At 46.5% G+C, this 21,286-nt stretch overlaps 1 protein-coding gene across 1 annotated transcript in view; it reads left to right on the top strand.

The window, feature by feature from the left end:
• LOC142007381 (putative tRNA methyltransferase 9B) overlaps positions 1–21,286 on the top strand; it is a 50,850-nt gene that overhangs the window by 27,981 nt on the left and 1,583 nt on the right. The window contains exons 6-7 of the mRNA XM_074984042.1: positions 4,873–5,052; positions 20,606–20,757. Coding sequence (XP_074840143.1) covers positions 4,873–5,052; positions 20,606–20,757 — 332 coding nt within the window. The remainder of the gene's footprint in view (positions 1–4,872; positions 5,053–20,605; positions 20,758–21,286) is intronic.

Genomic DNA, 21,286 nt, shown 5'->3' with positions numbered 1-21,286 from the left:
ATCATGCACTATGTGGTGTAGGTGCCTACCTTTTTCCTTTCATACACTATAGCCTCCTAGTATGTATTTTTTCCCAATGTACCTTTCACAAGTGTATCTAAGTGCCAAACAATATTTAACAGAGACCACAGAGTGCTTTAATAGACAAAGAACAAGATTTTCAAGTAAGGGGCTCATGATTCTTGAGAACCTTAAAGGAGCTTTTTTTCCAGAAAGCTCTGCATGCTTTTTACAAAACACATTTCAGTTCTTGTGCCCCTTGGCCGTCATGTTGAGGATGCTGCTAAAGAAAGTGGGGGAGTCATTGACAAGTGCTGGACTCTGCTGATCCATGATTTTCTGACTAACCCTTTTGGGGGCTGGCAGCTAGTGTATCTTAAGGGCTGTGTCTACACTAGCAAGTACTTTTGAAAAATCTTTCAAAAGAAGGGCTCTTTCGAAACAGACCATGGAGCATCTATGCACAAAACACAGTGTTTTGAAAGTACTTTCGAAAGAACACAGCCCAGCTTTTGAAAACACTCTTCCATTCCTGTGTCAGGAAGAGCGCCTTCTTTCAAAAGCAAACGCATGTAGATGCTGCATGGGCCGCTCTTTTGAAAAAGCGGTCCTCCATGGCACCGGCCAGCCAGAGTGCAGAGACACCCTTGCTTGCACCATCGGGGCTCTATGGTCTCTGCTCCCAGCCGTATTTAAAGATGCAGGATCCAGAAACCCCATGACAGGAAGCTGAGAGTGTGCTAGCAGCGGGGAGGACATGAACGTCCTGCAGCATACCCTCCTGCCGATGTTCCAGTGGCACCCCACTGTCCCCATGGCCAGTGGTCAGGAACTCTGCGCCCTCCCAGGAGCTTCTCTCTGAGCTGGCGGAGAGCTCCCAGAAGCCCAGCCAGGGCCCAAAAAAGAGCATCCTATCTTGGAGTGAGGTGGAGCTGAAGGACCTGCTCAGGCTGTGGAGGATGAGGAGGTTCTCCTGCAGACCTCTGGCTGGCACAGGAACATGGCGGCTTTTGGTCATCTCTCCACTGGCCTGACCTCCCAGGGGCACCCCATTCCATGCCAGTTCAAGTACGAGCCAAAGTTAAGGAGCTACGGCAGGCCTGCTGCCGGGCCTGAGATGTGGCCAGCCGCTCAGTAGTGCCCACCAGTTGCCCCCACTACAAGGAGTTGGACCACCTCCTCAGTCCAAAGGAGGCAGGCCCCACAGCAGTGGTACTGGACACCGTGGGGCCCAACCTGGAGCCTGAGCAGGAGCCAGAGGACCATCTGGGACCCTCAGACCACATCACTGCCCAGGAGCTGGAGATGAAGGCGACATCCAAGGACAAGGGATCCACAGATGGCATCCTGGTGGTCGCCATCCCATCCAGGTCCTCGAGTCGGGAACCCTCCACCCAGGCCTCCCCCGAATTCCTCAAAGGACCCTCTGATAGGTAACTGCGTTTCAGGTACCCTGGGGCATGGGGAGGGATCTTTTGTCCCCACCACAGCTGGATCTGAGATTTAAGTGCAACTTGATGTTATCCTTGGAAAACAATTTCTCCTTGTTTTCCCAGATTATACCTTTGAAAATGTAATGCACCCCTCAGGGAATTGGAAGCTTACTCTTTCCACACAAATTCATTGAACCAACATTAAACTTTTGCTAAGCATCTAAAGCGTTTATTAATAAACTGTAAGCCTCTAAATGCCACTGGAAGCCTTTTTAATTAAAATGCCCATACAGTTTCAGTGTCAAACTTTCAACTATTCCATAGAATTTGAGTATTTTTGGAACTGATTTCTCTTCGTCTAGAACCAGTGAAATGTAAAGGCAGAGTAGCTGAATAACTAGATGCTGAAAGAACCTGTTTCTTTAAAGATTAGATTTTGATCTTCACGTTTCTGAAGAAAAGGTGAAGTCATTCATTTCAGACAGTGTTTCCCTATTTTAGCTTAATTCCAGGCAGCTATTATTTTACATGTAGAAGTATCTTTTTCCTCTGAGGAAAAGCAGATCTGATTGGGCATTGTCACTCCAAGAAATAAAGATGTGCTACCAGCATTTTGTGCACATACATTTCTGGAAGGGGAAGACATTTTTTTTCAATGAGAGGCATTATTTTCATATGGGGACAGGCACTTCAGCCCTGTCACCCAAGCTACATTATCACTGAAGCTTAAGGTGGTAGCACTAAGAAACACAGGCAGTAATTTAGCTAAGCATTTTCACTAAAGAAAATTTAGGAGAAAAAAACAGTAGTACACTCTCAACAAAACCATATCCATCCCCATATCTCATGAAGATATGTAGTCATAGCTTGTGTTCGGCATCTTCCCATCATAAATGTTCACAACCTTAGTGTTGTTTGACTTCCCTCACTCTCCATTTTTCCATATCCAAACTTGCATCAATTTGGTTGCTCTTTGTTGTACAACTTCTTTAATATTAGTCCTTTCCTTTCTACCATTACTGCCAAAATACTTGGCTGCTCCTTTGTTGTATCTTACCTTCAATGCAGCTATGGAATCCATACCCCTATTCAGTCAGCAAAATCCTGAAGTCCCTACTCTTCACCTGAATCTGTTATTTGTCTTTGGTTACCATGGATTTTTTCCAGTAAAATTAAGATCAGAATCTGGCCCTCAGGTTCGCTCAAGCAAAACGGTGTGCCAATCCTGAGCCCGACAAAGGGATTATTTGGACAAATATTTTATTGATGTCGGAGGCAAACCCCGAATTCAGTTCTGACTCAAGCAAAGCTTTCCTTAATAAATGTTTGGGTTACTTGCCTGTGTTTGATTTAAGAATTTGTCACATACAGGCTACATCTACACGTGCACGCTACATCGAAATAGCTTATTTTGATGTAGCGACGTCGAAATAGTCTATTTCGATGAATAACGTCTACACGTCCTCCAGGGCTGGCAACGTCGACGTTCAACTTCAACGTTGGGCAGCACCACATCGAAATAGGCGCTGCAGGGGAATGTCTACACGCCAAAGTAGCACACATCAAAATAAGGGTGCCAGGAACAGCTGCAGACAGGGTCACAGGGCAGACTCAACAGCAAGCCACTCCCTTAAAGGGCCCCTCCCAGACACAGTTGCACTAAACAACACAAGATCCACAGAGCCGACAACTGGTTGCAGACCCTGTGCATGCAGCATGGATCCCCAGCTGTGGCAGCAGCAGCCAGAAGCCCTGGGCTAAGGGCTGCTGCACACGATGACCATAGAGCCCTGCAGGGGCTGGAGAGAGAGCGTCTCTCAACCCCTCAGCTGGTGGCCGCCAGGGCGGACCCCACTATTTCGATTGTGCGGGATGCAGATCGTCTACACGTGCCCTACTTCGACGTTCAACTTCGAAGTAGGGCGCTATTCTCATCCCCTCATGGGGTTAGCGACTTCGACGTCTCGCCACCTAACGTCGATTTCAACTTTGAAATAGCGCCCAACACGTGTAGCCATGAAGGGCACTATTTCGAAGTTGGCGCCGCTACTTTGAAGTAGCGTGCACGTGTAGACACGGCCACAGTGGCAAGTATTTATTGCAGCGTTCTGTAAATAACTATCTACCCAGACACAGCATAAAAGGGACCCTTGTAGACCTAGGGACATTACTGTTGTACATGCTCAGTGTGCAATCATCAAATAGTCACATTTTTGTTTAATTAAATTTCATTTGTTTTTACACTTGTCAGCGACTCTGTTGTCTGTGAGAACTATGGCCATGTTAAGTTTCAAACCTCAGCCATTTTTTTCAGTAGTCCTGTCTAAAAGAGTGAGATATAATTTTTTTTTTGATTGGGAATGTGTGTTTTTCATTTTTTCACCATTTAAATATGGCCTAAAGGATTTTGGAGAGAGCATGAGAATTTCAGCTGCGAAGGTGAATGGTTCAGGAAGTTTTGAATGTAAAAACAAGACAATACAGTAATAATATAGTACTTGTTTTGAGATGTACTTGAGATCTAACCATAACTGTATGAGGTAACAAATCTTTATGCTACTGTAATTAGCAACTTCCCACTATACTTGATTTATAATAACATACAAGCTATGTTCTTATTTTACTATTTCAAGTTACCTTTTGTATTGTGAACTAGAAAGACTAGGTGACTGGTCATTGGCTATGGATCCTTTCACTGCTACATCAATGATTTAAGTTCTCCCAGGGCTAGTAGTGACTGATAATCTTTATTGTATTAGTTGTTTGGTGGCTGTTCAATTACTTCAATAAAATAAGGTGATTTCTGTCCAGTTTCTATTTAACAGGCATCCATAATTGGCATCCTTGTGGCACTTGTACTGGAATAAATTTACATAAACAAGTTTATTCCCTTTCAAGGGCTCTCATCAGACCACAGTTGAGCCATGCTAACAGGGTAAAAACAGGTAGGTTGGTGGTGCTATGAGCAGTCTTGTATTTAGTTTGTGAGTAAGAAATATTTCAGTTGCTGTCAGTCTGGGGTGGAGGGGTAGCTCAGTGGTTTGCGCATTGACCTGCTAAACCCAAGGTTATGAGTTCCATCCTTGAGAAGGCCGTCTAGGGCAAACAGATTTAAAAAAAAAAAATTAAGGGTTGGTGATAGGTTCTGCTGTAAGGGTAGGGACTGGACTCAACAATCTCTTGAGGTCCTTTCCAGATCTTTTGAGGTGCATCTCTTGTCCCTAACACCAACACATGCCATTCAATTTTATTCTATTTATAAAATAAATCTGCTCTGAATTCCTTTCATATATGGAAAGGCAGTAGCATCATGTAGTATAGTAGAAGACAGATGATCCTGTCCTGGGGTTCAAGCCAACATGTCAGAACCACTATAGTTCCATGTTCTAATCATTAGTGACTTGAGGGATATTTATTCATCTTCTGTGTTCTGTTCCAGTGATCCACCATTTTTCAACAAAGGAGCGGCGTGTGCGAGCAATAAAGGAGATGGCTCGCATCTTGAGAGGCGGAGGCCAGATAATGATATATGTGTGGGCAATGGAGCAAAAACGACGAAAATTTGAAAAGCAGGATGTCTTTGTTCCTTGGAATCCTTCACTGCCATCCTGGAACGTAGGTAATACTTGTTCACGTGGATCACAGAAATCAATTAATCAAAAAGATAAAAGGCTGGATTTGGACCAACACACCATTAAGGTAGCTGGCACTTGGAAAGAACACAGGAAAGCAAGAAGCTCATCCTTGGGGTGGGAGAAGGAAATCGCTCACAACTTACCTGAAAAATTCCTGAGATGGTCTCTCTTTTCAAGGTCACTTGATTCAGTATTAGACTTGAGTAATCAATGGCACGAAAGAGAGCTTAGCAAGTTTTCCAAATGCAGTATTCAGCTGGATGAATTACACAGGAAAAAGCTTTTTGAACAAATCAGACAAACTGGTTTTGTGAAGTGTATTTCCAAGCTGTCTTTATGTTGCAGGCAGAAGCCTGAAGGTAACGCTTCTGAAAGAGCTGTAGAACTAGGGTTATCCAGGATTTTTCACCCTGTGGCTTTCAAAAATTGTTATTCAGAATTGGGTCAGGACACTAAGCAGCCCCCAATGTCTGCAGCTCTAATTCCTGATTGCAGCAGAGTGTGTTTACCTGATCTGGTTTCCTATCAAAAAGATGTCAAACAGCAATTTGAAATATATTATCACCCAAAACAAGCACACACACTACAAAACAGAAGCAAGACAGACAGCTCTCTACAGGATGCCAGCAATGATTGTTCCATGCCCATACAGAACAAACACTTGCAAAGTAGCCCTAATGGGGCTTGTCTTAGGTACTATCATGTTTTTAAAGAAGGGGAGTTGGTTGAACTGATAGAACATCATATACCTGAGCTACGTGTTGTTCATTCATACTTTGACCATGCAAATTGGTGTGTGATTGCTGAAAAGGTTCAAGTGTGGAAGATCTAGGGGATGATTTTCAAAGGCATAGGTGTCTGACTGCCTTTGAAGTCAATGAGAGTTTGTTGCTTGGTGCTTTTGAAATTGTAGCCAAAGTTTTTTATACCCAGCTTGTGCTTAGCCTCTCTATGTGACTTTATTTCTTTTGTTCTATACTTGACTGTCACGGTCATATACCATTTTAAAATCATTTTATAGAAACACTTATTTCTATAATTGCAATTTCAGGTCGAATACATTTTAAGAGGTTTTTCCATGGCTTTTTAACAATAGCTGTCAGTTTTGCTTTTTGTTTTTTTAGAATGGTTAATATGCATTTAAATGTTTTTTTCCGGTTGGGATATTTTATACAGATATTAAAGATATTTGTTATTCATTTATAATAATTTATTATCTTTAGTGTCTTTTTATATTTAAAATTTATTGTACATTGGGGCTTGGAGTAATATAAGGCTGACGGTACTTCAGAAGGATTCATTATTTTATTAATCTGCCTGTCATTCAATATGATACCTCAAGTCACAGTAGAAAGACGGTTCCTCATAAAAGTAGTACCAGGTGTATATATGTATATAACCCAAGTACCAGAAACAGAGATACACTGTCAGATAAGTTTAACACAGCTCATCTGTTGCCACTTAACTATTACAGTCAAGAGTACAATGGACGTATTCAAGAGTGTATCATAACATAACCTCCCCTCCCCAGTAAATCTTAAAGATGTATATTTCTCTGAGTTTGACATTATGTTCAAAATGAAAATCCTGTTCTTGTCTGTCACAAAAAATGGAAGAGAAATCAAAGAAAATTTTTATAAGCCATTTAAATCTCTAAAATAGATGATGATGATGATACAGAAAAATGTTTGGATGACAAAGATGAATGCAAGGAAATAGTATTGCTCAACTCTTGTATGCAATAACAATGCTTTTAAGCCTTTTCTCATCCTTAGATAAAGTCTTTTGCAAAGGAGGCAAGTTTCAATCTTCCTGTCTTACAGACAGGGAAATTTGTCCAAAGCCACAGGACATATCAGTGGCAAAATCATCAGTTATTGCTGTCCGTAATCATAGAATCATAGAATACTAGGACTGGAAGGGACCTCAAGAGGCCATCGAGTCCAGCCCTCTGCCCCAATGGAAGGACCAAGTACTGTCTAAACCATCCCTGATAGACATCTGTCTAACCTGTTCTTAAATATCTCCAGCAATGGAGATTCCAGAACCTCCCTTGGCAATTTATTCCACTGTTTGACCACCCTGACAGTTAGGAACATTTTCCAAATGTCCAGCCAAAACCTCCCTTGCTGCAGTTTAAGTCCGTTCCCTCTTGCTCTATCCTCAGAGGCCAAAAAGAACAAGTTTTCTCCCTTCTCCTTATGACACCCTTTTAGATACCTGAAAACCGCTATCATGTCACTCCTCAGTCTTCTCTTTTCCAAACTAAACAAGCCCAATTCTTTCAGCCTTTCTTCATAAGTCACATTCTCTAGACCTTTAATCATTCTTGTTTCTCTTTTCTGGACCCTCTCTAATTTCTCCACATCTTTCTTGAACTGCGGTGCCCAGAACTGGACACAATACTCCAGCTGAGGCCTAACCGGCGCAGAGCAGAGCAGAAGAATGACTTCTCATGTCTTGTTCACAACACATCTGTTAATGAATCCCAGAATCATGTTTGCTTTTTTTGCAACAGCATCACACTGTTGACTCTCATTTAGCTTGTGGTCCGCTATAACCCCCTAGGTCCCTTTCTGCTGTAGTCATTCCTAGACAATCTCTCCCCATTCTGTATGTGTGAAACTGATTGTTCCTTCCCAAGTGGAGCACTTTATTTGTGTAATGATCACTTTATTTGTGTTCTTGTCCACAGGTTTTCGCTAGTTTCTTTTCTTTGGGTTCTGGAATCCCCAAACCAAAGAGTAACCCTATTTTCTGGGGAAAGACATTGTCATGTCCAAAGCCTTTGCAAATTCTTAATTTGTCTTACTAAGAATTTAGTCTAATACATATTGTATCTTCAAGAGTAATAAGGAACTGTACAGTAATCTGAAATGTTTTAAATGTAATTTTAATTCCATTTGGCAGTAATATCTCTAATGAAATTTTCTCTACCTCCTGAAATAGAATTTATGTAATTTGCAGAGTACTGTGCTGCATCTTACATTTGCAGGGAAACAGACTGCTTGATCTGACTGGTCTCCTCCACCAGTCGTGTCTGTTTCCCCAGTACTGGGCTTTTCCCAATGATATTAGTACTTTCATGCAATATGAACACAAACGCATTATTTCCAGCTACAACATTTGGTTAGCTTCAAAATATAAGTGCACTATTATAATTATTTTACATCATTGTTCCATGGTGAATAGGTTTTCAGAGTTTGCACTATTCTCCCTAAGGTGACCTAGTAATCTATTAAGTGGCAGCGATGTCATTATAGGTTGCAGACTTTCACCAGTGCGTCATTCATTTTCCCATTGTTTAGGTGATTATTAACCTGCAGAGAAGCTAGGGAAAAGTATGTTTGCTTGGAGCAGACAATCCCTTCCTTCCAACTGTGGTATTGCCAAAGCAATCTGATCCTGTATTCTCCCAACAGCTGTTCAATCCTCCCAAACACCAATTGAAGCATCTCAACCTGACTCTCTTCTCCCAGTTACAAAGTTGCACCCTGCTGCTCCTAATCAGTGGTACCTTCCACCCCAGCTACCATTTATCTCCCTCCTTACTCCTAAATGTAATATGCCACCTTCTGGTATTCTACTTCTGGTCCTGCTTGTGTTCCATCTCCACACAAGTGCCTGAACAGGACCCATATGACAGATGGTATTCTGTATATCTTAAAGGAATGTTGCCTTCTGTAAAAATCCTTAGGGCTCTAGCAACTTTTGTTCATTGTGTGCTTCTCAGAGAAATTAAACCTCAAGCTAGGGCCTACCTTCATGTGCATGGTGCTACTAAGAACATTGATCAGTCAGCCTTTGAGAAGAATTAAAAAAGACAACTTTTGGATCAGTCCAGAAAGTGGTGAGAGCCTCTGTCCTCTGTGAAGTCCAGAGAGAGCTCAGAATACTTAGTTCATCACAAATTATGCTCAGCATCTTGCATTATAGGGCCCTATATATGTGAACGGTGAAGAAGACAATAAAAACAGCATTAACAGGAACAGAGGAAAATGGATATTGTCATAGAAAATCACCTAATACCGATGCCTGGTTCTAAAAACTAGCAAGCCAAAACTGCCATTTGAAAAGGATTGTTTTCTGTGATGACCATTGACAAAGCCCAAGAATCAGGCTAGTGCCACACAACCTCAGAAGATCAACCCTGAGCAGGTTGATCTTCTGGAGGTTCATTCTACGCATGCACAAAATGGTGCTTTCTGGGGACAAAGCCAACCCCAGAACCAATTAAGGAAGGTCGACTGGAGAAACACTCCCATCGACCTTCCTCCGTATAGACAGACATTGAAGTCGACCACTGATAAGTCAATTTTAGTCACACAATTGTTTGCCTAAAATTGCATTTTGGCAGCTGTCTTCTATGTCTAGTGTAGATACAGCCTCAGTTAGCTCGGAATTTACCACTTTCTCTATGTTACCAACAAAGCCTCGTTTATCTGGAATCCCTAGAGCCTGGTTGCAGGAGCAGAAGGAGGAGATGTCTAGAAAATGTTGGCCTAATATTTGGTGTTATATTAACCATCTGAAGAAGTGCTTAGTTCTTCTGGATGGTGTTTCTTCTTGTGTGTGTGTGTGTGTGTGTGTGTGTCTCCTCTGATAGGAACTCATCCCTTTGCCATTCTGCACTGAATTTAAGATTCTTATTATTCAAATTCTCTCTTCAGGTTTTGAGAATTAGTAGAATTAATGGTAAGCAACCAATATATTGATTTACTTTGTTCATTATGATCTCACAGTGCATCAGCTACAGTGCATTGTTACTTTGCTGTATCAGGTGAACTATGGGATTTCAGAACAAATCCAAATCTTCTGTCTGGGGCAGGGCAGCAGGGAGGAGTTACTCAGATCTGGCCTCTTCTCCAGCTGGAATATCCCCAGGATGTGGTCATTTGTAGGCCCTGAGACTTTGTTCATAATAAGGACATTTCCAATATTGCTAAACACCATTTTAGTTCTACTAGTGATGATAACAATGGGGCCCTAGCACAGGCAGACCATTAACTGCTACTATCATTTTTAATGTATGTAATCTACTCCAGTGACTCTTGACCTTTCCAGACCTCTGTATCCTTTACACAAGTCTGATTTGTCTTGCAGACCTCCAAGTTTCACCTCACTTAGCAATTACTTGCTTACAACATGACATAAAAGTATAAAAGTCTCACAAAATGCTATTACTGAAAAATTGCTTATTTGTTTTTACCTTATATTTATAAAACGAAAGCATTGGAATAGAAATATTGTACTTGCATTTCAGTGTTAATATATAAAACAGTATAAACAAGTCATTGCATGACACTTTAGTTTGTACTGATTTCAATAGTGCATTTTATGTAGTCTGTTGTAAAACTAGGCAAATATCCAAATGAGCTGATGTACCCCCAGGAAGATCTCAGTGTACCCCAGGGTACATGTACCACTGGTTGAGAACTGCTGATGTAGTCATATTCATACAAGGTCTAACTGACACATGATTGGTGGCAAATACCTCCTGTAGAAGGGGCTACAAGCCATGCTAACATTGACAAACATTTTGGTTTTAGTTTTTGCATAATGAATGGATAATTGTGAGATTCTCGTAAAGAATTTTTACCTGCTAGGTAAAATTCTGGCCTGTCTTAATTGTGTACAAGGTGGCAGATAGCTAATCCCATTTGATCACATCTAAGACTTTCTTTGCCTCACTGGAGAAAGCTCAGCCTACAGTTTCATTCATCTTTGTTCCTCATATCCTACAATATGCTAAATTGTTTTAGTATTATGTGGTAGGAAACAGCTTTGGATGATAACTCTGATTTGGTTTAATGATTTTCTACAAGATTTCCTGTGATCTAGTTGTGTGTGTCTCAACCAATATCTTAATTAGTATTTACTGGCATGCAGTTGTCGTATAGCATGGGATCACTGCTGACTTTTCAAGTTAGTGCATAATTACGTGGTGACCCCTAAGTGAACGGCCACACTCGGGCATGTTAGGGTGAATTGCATGGGCACTTGAACAACACTGTGAGGTACTTGGGATGGAGGCAGGGTCCAGAGACCCTTTTAAAATGTTATAGAGAAATATGCCTCAGCACAAAAGGGCTAAAACACTAACCCCAGGGCAAGAACTGAGGAACCAAGTGAATTGGGCAAGTCTAAACCAGTTAGCACCAGAATTTACTGAGTTGCTTGCAGACTGCACTATCAGCAGTATGTGGCTTCAGCAGCCACATCCCCCCAGTCTAAAATTGACAAACAGGAAAAACCTATACAGGAAAGACCCATGGCCTCTGACCTAGCAGCCCAGAGGTGCCAGCCACGTACCTTAAAAGGAAAAAATAAGTATGAGACGTATTATTGTGTAAAATCGGGAGGGAGGGGGCTGAGAGGGGCTGCAGGCGAAGAGAAACAGAAGCAACCAGGATGTGATGTGTCAGGCCTCGGGTGGAGCCAGCAAACGGCAGGACCATAAAGGGGGACAACAACGTGAGGAGCAGGAGGCACTCCCAAATCCTGGAGAGAACGGATGCTGTCTGCAGGAAGGCCTGATCACCCCTCCTCCCGCCTGCTCGCGAGTTACATAGAGTAGGGCACAAATACCTATGGGTACCACGGAAACTTTGTATGAGTAGTATAGCTAGCTCAGGTAACAGGATGCAACAGTGCATCTTATTCCTGTATCTGCTTAACTGTAAGTAAACGTTCTTCTTCGAGTGTCCCCGTGGGTGCTCCACATTAGGTGTCGGGCTTGCCCGGCGCCGCAGATCGGATCTTCCAAGCAGTTTCTGCCGGACAGTGCATGCGCCAGTGCGCGCCGCTCCCTTGCGCGCTCCTGGCCACGTGCGCAATCCGGTCCCCGCCAGTTCCTCTTAACCGCCGTCGGCTGCAGACGGAATCCGACTAGGCTACGGCCAAGTTAGCGTATTCAATGGTTTTAACTGTTTTTCTTTAAAGTTTTCAAGTTCTTAGGCTACTGTTAAGTTAGCCAGTTGTTATTTTCAAAAAAAAAAAAAAAAAAAAGAAAAAGAAACAACAAGCGGGACGGCATTCAGTCCAGTCCTAGTAACAAGCGGAGCACCGGAGGCCAGGAGCCTAGGGCCATTAGCCCTTCTGCCGCGGCAGGCTATCGGAGAGGGGGAAAACAGCACAGCGAAGGTGCTAAGTACCCTATTAACAACTGAAAGACTCACCAACGATGTCCTCTTCAGGATTCAAGAAATGTGAGTCTTGCCGAGAGGCAATGCCAGTGTCTGATGGGCACAGTCACTGTATAAGGTGCCTGGGGGAGTCCCATGTCACGCAGAAATGCTCCTTCTGTGCAAAATTAACAGCCAGAGCAAGGAAGGACAGGGAGATGCGGCTTAAAATGCTGTTCTTCGACAAGGCCCTCCAGCCAGACATGCCAGAGCGGCCGCAGCAGGAGGGACCCTCCGGGGCCCATAAAAGGAAAGCCGCCTCCCTCACCCCATCAGCGCAAAAATGGAGGAAAGTCTCCCCAGCCCGATCCCTGCCGGCAGCAACAGCGAGCGGGACGGGAGGAGCGCACAGCCCCCAGCCGCAGCAACAGCTGATCGGCGGCGGCACGGAGAGCCACGTGGAGGCGGCTCAGCCTCCGATAATCAAACAGCCGCCCTGCACCGCAGGCAGGGCGGCGGCTAAACAAGCGCTGGTACCGGCGGCACCGACCCCTGGGGAACCGGCGGTGCAGAGCGCGCAGGCACGCAGCCTGCAGGCACCGGAGGACACCGCCCGTGCGGCACCGCCCATAAGCGTGCCGAGCACGGCGTGGACGGGGCCGAGATCCCCTACACGTCAGGGGGCGGAGCTGCCCCCTCAAGGGAGGGGGAAGGCTGCGCACAAAACAAGGCACCGCAGCCCCTCTCCAGACAGGGCTGCAGAGTTGCTTTCTCTCAGCCCTCCGCTCATGCTGCAGACTCCAACTAGAAGGCAGGGGTCCCCCCTAGCCTACCCGGAGCCCCCGTCTCCATTTTTACAATCAGCCTCGCCCTGGCTGGGACCACCCTCACCCTTCCTGGGGTTTGAGCCGCTGGAGTAGTATCACAAATCGCACTCTCCAGTGTCCCAGGTCTCTCGACGATCTCGCTCCCCCAGACGCAGAGGGTATGCACCAAGGGAGTGGTCTAGGTCACCTTCCCAAGAACAGTGCCCATGCTGCCATGGTCGCCCCTATCACGCGGGGCATAGACACCACCGGCAATCTACCAGGGAAAGATCCCCACAGATGGTCCCGTATCCCTGAGGGCAATCGCGAACGGGGACAGAGACTCAAGTATCTCAGGGGGAACTGGTTATGGAACCCCGAGATTTTCCCTTGCAAGCTTCCAGCGAGCGGATGTACCATCACCAACAGGAACCAGAAGGGTCCAGAGAGGCGTACCATAGTGGTTCCTCGCTCTCCTCCCCGGACGAGGCTACGGCCCCGGGGGAAGTCCATCCCCCGGACGATCTCAAACAGTTTCAAGAGCTGTTTAAGAGGGTGGCCTTCACGCAAGGCATCCAGACAGCAGAGGTGCAAGAGAAACACCATAAGCTCCTCAAAAATCTAAGACCTCCGGCCTCCTCCAAAATAGCAATACCGCTTGATGAAGCAATCTTGGAGTCCGCCACTATGATATGGCAGACCCCTGCAACTATTCCACCTGTCCACAAGAGAGCAGATAAGAAATACTTCGTGCCGGCGAAGGGCATGGAGTTCCTGTTCAGCCACCCACAACCAAATTCCTTGGTGGTGGAGTCGTCGCAGCAAAGGTCAAAGACATCTGAATTCAAGACAGGGGGAACAGACAAAGATGCCAAGAAGCTAGAGCTGTTCGGCAGAAAGGTCTACTCCTCCTCCACTCTACTGTTGCGAATGGCAAATTACGCAGTGCATCTAGCGAACCATAATTTCGACAACTACACTAGGTTAACCTCCCTCATGGACTCGCTTCCAGAGGACAAGAAACCGGTGCTCAAGGCCATCGTGCAAGAAGGCTACACGGCCTCGAGGACGGGAGTTCAGATCGCCCTGGATGTTGCGGACACAGCAGCACGCTCCACAGCTACAGCAGTGGTGATGCGAAGGGAGTCCTGGCTCCAGACTTCGGGTATACCGAGGGATCTGCAGGCAAAGATAATCGATCTTCCCTTCGACTCGCAGAAGCTGTTTGCTGAATCAACTGACTCGGTCCTTCATTCCAGTAAAGATTCAAGAGCCACACTTAGGACCCTGGGGATTTACACCCCTCCATACAGAAAGAAAAATTACTACCCTCAACAAAGACGGTACCAGTACCAGCAACTGCGTCCCCAGTACCACAGGGGTTACAAGCAAGGGCGACATCAACAGCACCAGCAGTACAGAACTCCCAGGCGACGTTCCCAACAGAGCCGTGCGTCCTCGGGGCAGGGCCAAAGGCCACAAGTTTGACAAACAGATCCAGGGCTGCGCCATCACTACCATTGCACAAGGTCATCCGAAGCGGTTATTCCACCATCGCCTCCGACCATTCTACAACCAGTGGCAAAGGATCACCACAGACAAATGGGTGCTGGAGATCATAGCCACGGGGTACACCATCCCCTTCCAGTCGCTCCCACCGCCACGACCTCCACCCAGGCCCCACCTCCAGGAGGCCTCCCACGTAGCGAGGCTCAAGCAGGAGGTAGACAATCTCATGCTCATAGGGGCAGTGGAAAGAGTGCCAGAGCAACTGCAAGGGAAAAGGTTCTACTCGAGGTACTTCCTCACGGAGAAAAAGACAGGAGGCTGGAGGCCCATCTTAGATCTTCGAGGCCTCAACCGGTACCTGCGCAAGCAACGCTTTTGGATGATCACAATCACCTCCATCCTTACGGCACTAGACGATGGAGATTGGTTCGCAGCCCTCGACTTACAAGATGCGTGTTTTCACATAACTATCCGTCCGGCTCACTGACTGTAGGGTGCGAGAAGAGTTTGTAACGGTCCCATGAGAGCAGATCGACCCGTCTGTGAATCCTCAGGAGAATCTAAACAGACCACTCTGTGCAAGGTGAAAGCTGCAAAACTAACTGCCATGGGAACAGCTGCAGAACAAGCCGCGCTTGCCAAGATTTCAAGGCTACGCTGGCAGTAGGCCACAAGAGATAGTGATAAGAAATGCATAGGCAATTTTAGGCAATCTTATGTTAATGAGCTCAGCTTTATCAGCTAGTGTTAGGAGGCCTGTTACAGAGCCTCTCCCCGAGCGAAGCTCCGACGTGTCGGGTTTTCCCCCACGGGTGACTGCGGTGTCTCCGGGGCTCCCGCCGCGGGTGTCACGCGCTTTCAATAAACCAAATATAGCACTCTCCTTCTGGGTGCAGCCTCGTCTCTGGGGAACCCGAGCCTGGTTGGCTACACTGACGATTCCTCCGGTTCATGGTAGGCAAAGAACATTTTCAATACAAGGTCCTACCGTTCGGCCTCTCCTCGGCCCCCAGAGTCTTCACCAAGACCTTGGCAGTGGTGTCAGCCTACCTGCACAGACAGGGGGTATTTATATTCCCGTATCTGGACGACTGCCTACTCAAAGGGGCCTCGAAGGAGGAGGTACTACGCATGATACGCGTCACAGCAGGCACGTTCTCTTCGCTCGGCCTGGTTATCAATCTGGCAAAATCAAAGATAGACCCCACACAAGACATAGAATTCATAGGGGCACGCATAAATTCTATTACAGCGAGAGTGTATCTACCAGAGACTCGCTTTCGGGCCATCGGCTCCCTCGTGCAAGTCATCACCTTCAGCCCTACGGTGCCGGTCCCGATGTGCTTACAGCTGCTGGGCCACATGGCAGCGGCAACGTTCGTAGTACAGAACGCCAGGTTACACATGCGCAGCATGCAGCACTGGCTGGCGAGCGTATACAAACCGGCAGCACACACCGTTCACAGGGTGTTGTCGCCCACAGCAGAGGTGCGCAAATCCCTGCAATGGTGGGTAAACCCCAAGAACTTGCTAACAGGGGTACCCTTCCACCAACCACAAATATCAGTTTTTCTTACTACAGATGCCTCCCTCATAGGGTGGGGAGCACACATGGGCGACGGGGTGACTCAAGGGCTGTGGTCCTCCATGGAACAGTCACTGCACATAAATATACTGGAGCTCAGAGCAGTGTTCAACACCTGCAGACACTTTCGAGACCATATACAAGGCAAAGTAATCGGGATCAGTACAGACAATACCTCCACCACGTTTTATATAAATCAGCAAGGAGGAGCTCGGTCCCGTGCCTTATGTGCGGAAGCAGTCCGGTTATGGAACTGGTGCATCGCCAACAATATAATCTTGAAAGCCTCGTACTTACCAGGCGCTCACAATGTGAAGGCAGACCAGCTGAGCAGGCGTTTCGCACTCACACACGAGTGGCAGATCCGTACCAATCTGCTACGACCGATTTTTCACGCATGGGGTTTTCCCCAGATAGACCTGTTTGCCACTCAACACAACAAGAAGTGCCCATGATTCTGCTCCAGGGCAGGACTGGGACGGGAGTCCCTGGGGGATGCATTCGCGATCTCGTGCAGGGGCCCCCTGCTTTACGCTTTTCCTCCCACAGTGCTGATCCACAAAGTCTTGCAGAGAGCCAGGAGGGAAGGAGCCCGAATGATCCTGATAGTCCCAACGTGGGATCGACAGCAATGGTTCCCCCTACTCCTGTGCATGTCGGACCGTCCACCGATGTCCCTTCCGGTGGCGCCGGATCTGCTCACGCAAGCCCAGGGGTCCATAGTGCATCCGCACCCCCAAGGCCTGCAACTACAAGCGTGGTTAATCCATGGCTCAGCTCCCTAGAGAGCTCATGTACGGAGGAAGTGCAACAAGTCCTAGAAAGTAGCAGGAGGACTTCCACCAGGAAGACCTACGAGCAGAAATGGACTCGCTTCACGGCATGGTGTTCTACCAAACAGCTAGCCCCCCTTTCGGTGCCTATACCAGTAATATTAGAGTATTTACTGGACCTCAAGAGAGGAGGACTCTCACTATCCTCGTTAAAGGTCCACCTTGCCACCATTTCAGCGTTCAGACACGAAGAGGAAGGGCACACGGTGTTCGCCCATTCCATGGTTACCAGGTTCCTCAAAGGGTTGGTAAACCTATACCCCCCTCGGAAACCGCTTCCACCTTCGTGGAACTTGGACCTGGTGCTTAATGTGCTAACGGGACCACCCTTCGAGCCTTTGGCCACAGTTTCCCTCCGCCACCTTACGATAAAGACGACCTTTCTTCTTGCAATCACGTCAGCTCGCGGGGTGAGCGAGCTTGCAGCAGTTATGGCAACGCCACCCTGCACTGTTTTTTCCAAGGAGGCGGTAACCATACGGCTGCATCCAGCCTTTGTTCCTAAAGTATCTTCTGAGTTTCACATTAACGAACCTATTGTTTTACCCTCGTTTTATCCAAAGCCTCATAACTCTAACAAAGCGGCGCGCCTACACCTCCTGGACGTGAGGAGGGCGCTAGCCTTCTATATAGACAGGACCAAGTCCTTCCGGAAAACGGATAGACTCCTAGTCTCTCTCGCTCCCAAATCGAAAGGAGAAGGTCTCTCTTCGCAGAGAATCTCGAAGCACATCGTATCCTGCATAAAAATGTGCTACGAACTCAAAAAGACTCCTTTACTGGCCACGCCCAGGGCTCACTCCACTAGGGCGGTGGCGGCATCAACAGCCTATTTCAAGGGCGTTGCGCTAAAAGACATTTGCAGAGCGGCGACCTGGTCATCCTATGACACCTTCGCCAAACATTACGCCCTTCACTGGGTATTCCAAGAGGATACCCATCTCTCGACAGCGGTCCTCTCGGGGACAAGCTGCACATAATCCGATTACCCACCTCCTATCTTGGGTTACTGCTGGGTAGTCACCTATTGTGGAGCACCCACGGGGACACTCGAAGAAGAAAGGTTACTCACCGTAGTAACGGTGGTTCTTCGAGATGTGTCCCCGTGGGTGCTCCACCACCCGCCCATCCTCCCCGCTTCAGATCTCTGTTTAGTGTTTTGCAGGAGCATCCGAGGCGGTTGGTCAAGGAACTGGCGGGGACCGGATCGTGCACGTGGCCAGGAGCGCGCAAGGGAGCGGCGCGCACCGGCGCATGCGCGGTCCGGCAGAAACTGCTTGGAAGATCCGATCTGCGGCGCCGGGCGAGCCCGACACCTAATGTGGAGCACCCACGGGGACACATCTCGAATAACCACCGTTACTACGGTGAGTAACCTTTCTCTCTCATTAACTCTGTTTGTATTCTGTCTCTTTGTATCCTGTCCTGTGGAAAGTCTGTCTATATGTTGATGTGTTTATGTTTTAGTTTCATGAGCCTGTAAGGGTCACGTGTAAGGCTGAGGCAACGATGCCCCAGAACCCCCGAAAAGGCTTTGACCCAATGACCGGGGAGTTCTGAAAGCAAGCAGCCTCAGCCGGGAAGCTTGGTCCACTGAGCCTCCGTGCTCTATAGGACAGAGTGTCATTTGTGTCTGTATGTCATACCCACCTATTAACCCTTAAGTAGTCCCATCCCCTGAAACTCGAAACACACTTCTTGGAGAAAGACCTGTTAGAAATTGGGATAGATAACAGCTCTTAGAAATTGGGATAGATAACAGCCAATGAATTCTGACAACCCATGGGCTGTTTTAGATAACTTACTGGGAGTTAGAAAAACCCCAGGGGGTGTTTCTCTTTCTTTTGGGTGTAATCCTATTCCTCTTGTTAGTAGTGTGGTGTAAGACCTGGCTATAACTACACCAGTCTCGTAATAGCAAAATCAATCACAGTGGTACGGGTCATCACCGAGAAGCAGCCCTCCTTTTTTCCCAGTTCAACACTTCACTCACCTCCACCCTTATTTAGGACTTGGAGCACAGCTTATTTGCTGCTCAAAGTTAAGATCACCAGTGGAACTGGACATGGAAGGGTCATGTAGGGTCATCAACCCTGTCCTCCCATGGGCATTATTCGTGATCTGTTGTAGAGATTCCAATTTCAGGATATGCTAAAGGACATTGCAACAAACTCATCTTTTTGAAATACAAACAACATTGTTGACTCTACTTCTCTTATGATGTAACTTTGGCTGCCTCTTACAAGATCACTTCTTTTTTTCCTTCTCTTTTTTTGTTAATTCCCTTTCCTTCCCTCTCATCCACTGTGGGAAACTGATCATTTTCCAGGGATGTATTTTCCAGGGGCATTCTAGTTGGAAGAAGTACCAAAAGCATTTTATATAGGGTTACCATATTTGACCTTTCAAAAAGGAGGACACTTCTGAGAGGGAGCGGATCTATATCAGTATCTACCAATTCACGGTGTATTAATGTACTATATATACTATAACACATTAATACAATGTGAGTTGGTAGATATTGATACAGATCCACTGGCTCTCAGAGGTCCTCTTTTTTTATATGGTAATCCTATTTATGTATGTCCAGTCCCCTGCCTAAAGCAGGATCAACCCCAGGTAAATCATCCCCGCCATGACTATGTCAAGCCAGGACTTAAAAACCTCTAGGGATGGTGATTTCATCACCTCTCTCGGTAGCGTGTTCCAGTGCTTCACCACCCTCCTGGTGAAATAGTTTTTCCTAGAATCTAACCTACACCTCTCCCTCTGTAACTTCAGATCATTGCCGTCTGTCACCACTGAGAACAGTCTCGCTCCATCCTCTTTACTGCACCCGTTGAGGAAGCTGAAGGTTGCTATCAAATTGCCCCTCAGTCTTCTCTTCTGCAAACTAAATAAGCCTAAATCTTTCAGCCTCTCCTCATAGGTCACGTGCACCAGCCCCTTAATCATTTTCATTGCCCTCTGCTGAACCTTTTCCAATGCGTCCACATCCTTTCTATACTGGGGGCCCCAGAACTGGATGCAGTACTCCAGATTGGCCTCACCAGTGCCGAGTAGAGGGGACTCCACTTCTCTAGATCTGCTGGAAATTCTTCTTCTAATGCACCCCAATATATAAATAAATAAAATCCCTCCTGAAATGTGAGATATGTATGCACTGGGACAGCAGGGCTGAGCTGCAAGTTCATGACCACTGATGGTCCACAGCTGCAAACTCCTTTCTTCTTGCCACCTGTGAAATATCACAATAGAAGAAAATAAAAATCCTGTCTTAATGTGAATTTCCAGTTACTCCAAGACTGTCTGATATTACTAGCACAAAGGGAAATGTTCAGGCATTGGGGCCAACAGCTTGGGGCTAGGTGGGAGGGGGGCCTTGCTCTGTACCCCTGGAAGTGGTGGAGCCAAGGGCAGAAGTGGTTTGGATCACAGAATTGGGCCGACCCCTCTCATAGCCAGGCAGAGCAGCTGAGCATCACTGCCCTGGCACTTCAGAGGGACCTGGAGTTCCAGCTGCTACTGCTTTGAAACACTAGGCCCCAGTGCAGCTGCCCCCTTACCCCGCTCACATCCCACTCCCCCACTGACTGGCCTGTGTTCAGGAGAGAGACTCTTAAGATGTGAGCTCTCATAGGCTTAAAGGTCAGTATTTTTTTCTTCTACATTTTCCCCAGTTGGATCAGGAGAGCTCCTGACAAATTCCCTACAGCAGCAATTGGAAATGGCTGTCATTTGCACAGCGGCACATGGCCTTCCTCAGCAAAGCAGAACGAATCTGACATGCACAGTGAACAGCAGCCCGATGAGCTTCAGCCTCAGCTACAGTGTGAGTGATTCAAAGGTTCACCCTAATTAAAGTGAATTGGCCCCTGACTTCCCCTCCCATCAACATGTTCCTCTCTCTGCTTCTGATTTCCTCCCTCTTGTTTGGTGCTTGGTGTAGGTGAAACCTCTGCTCCTGCCCCCTCCTCCCAATTACTGACAATCAGTTAAAACATTTAACGTTCAGTTGTGATGCACCTGGGGTTTGTGCTCTTCTGCAGCCGGCTAGTCGCTAGAATCGGGTAGCACAGAAACCGGTTGAGGTGATCCTTAATAGAGCATAGGTAGTGAGATTTCAATAACAGTGCTAGGAACAAATAGCAGAGCAATTAACATCACAGTAGGAACTTCACATAGCAAAGGTGATAAATATAAAATAATTGAATTAAGTCCTAGTTTTAGGTGCCACTTTAAGTTGTTATTGAGCCAAAGAGTGAGGGTACGTCTACACAGCAGCATTATTTTGAAATAAGCTCTTCTGGATGAGATCTTCCGGAATAGCTTATTTCAAAATAATGCTGCGACACGCAAAA

This window comes from Carettochelys insculpta, chromosome 1 (genome assembly GCF_033958435.1).
Source record: "Carettochelys insculpta isolate YL-2023 chromosome 1, ASM3395843v1, whole genome shotgun sequence".
In the NCBI taxonomy this organism is placed as follows: Eukaryota; Metazoa; Chordata; order Testudines; family Carettochelyidae; genus Carettochelys; species Carettochelys insculpta.
The sequence above is the reverse complement of the archived record's forward strand: the minus strand, read 5'-3'. Positions and strand labels throughout refer to the sequence as shown.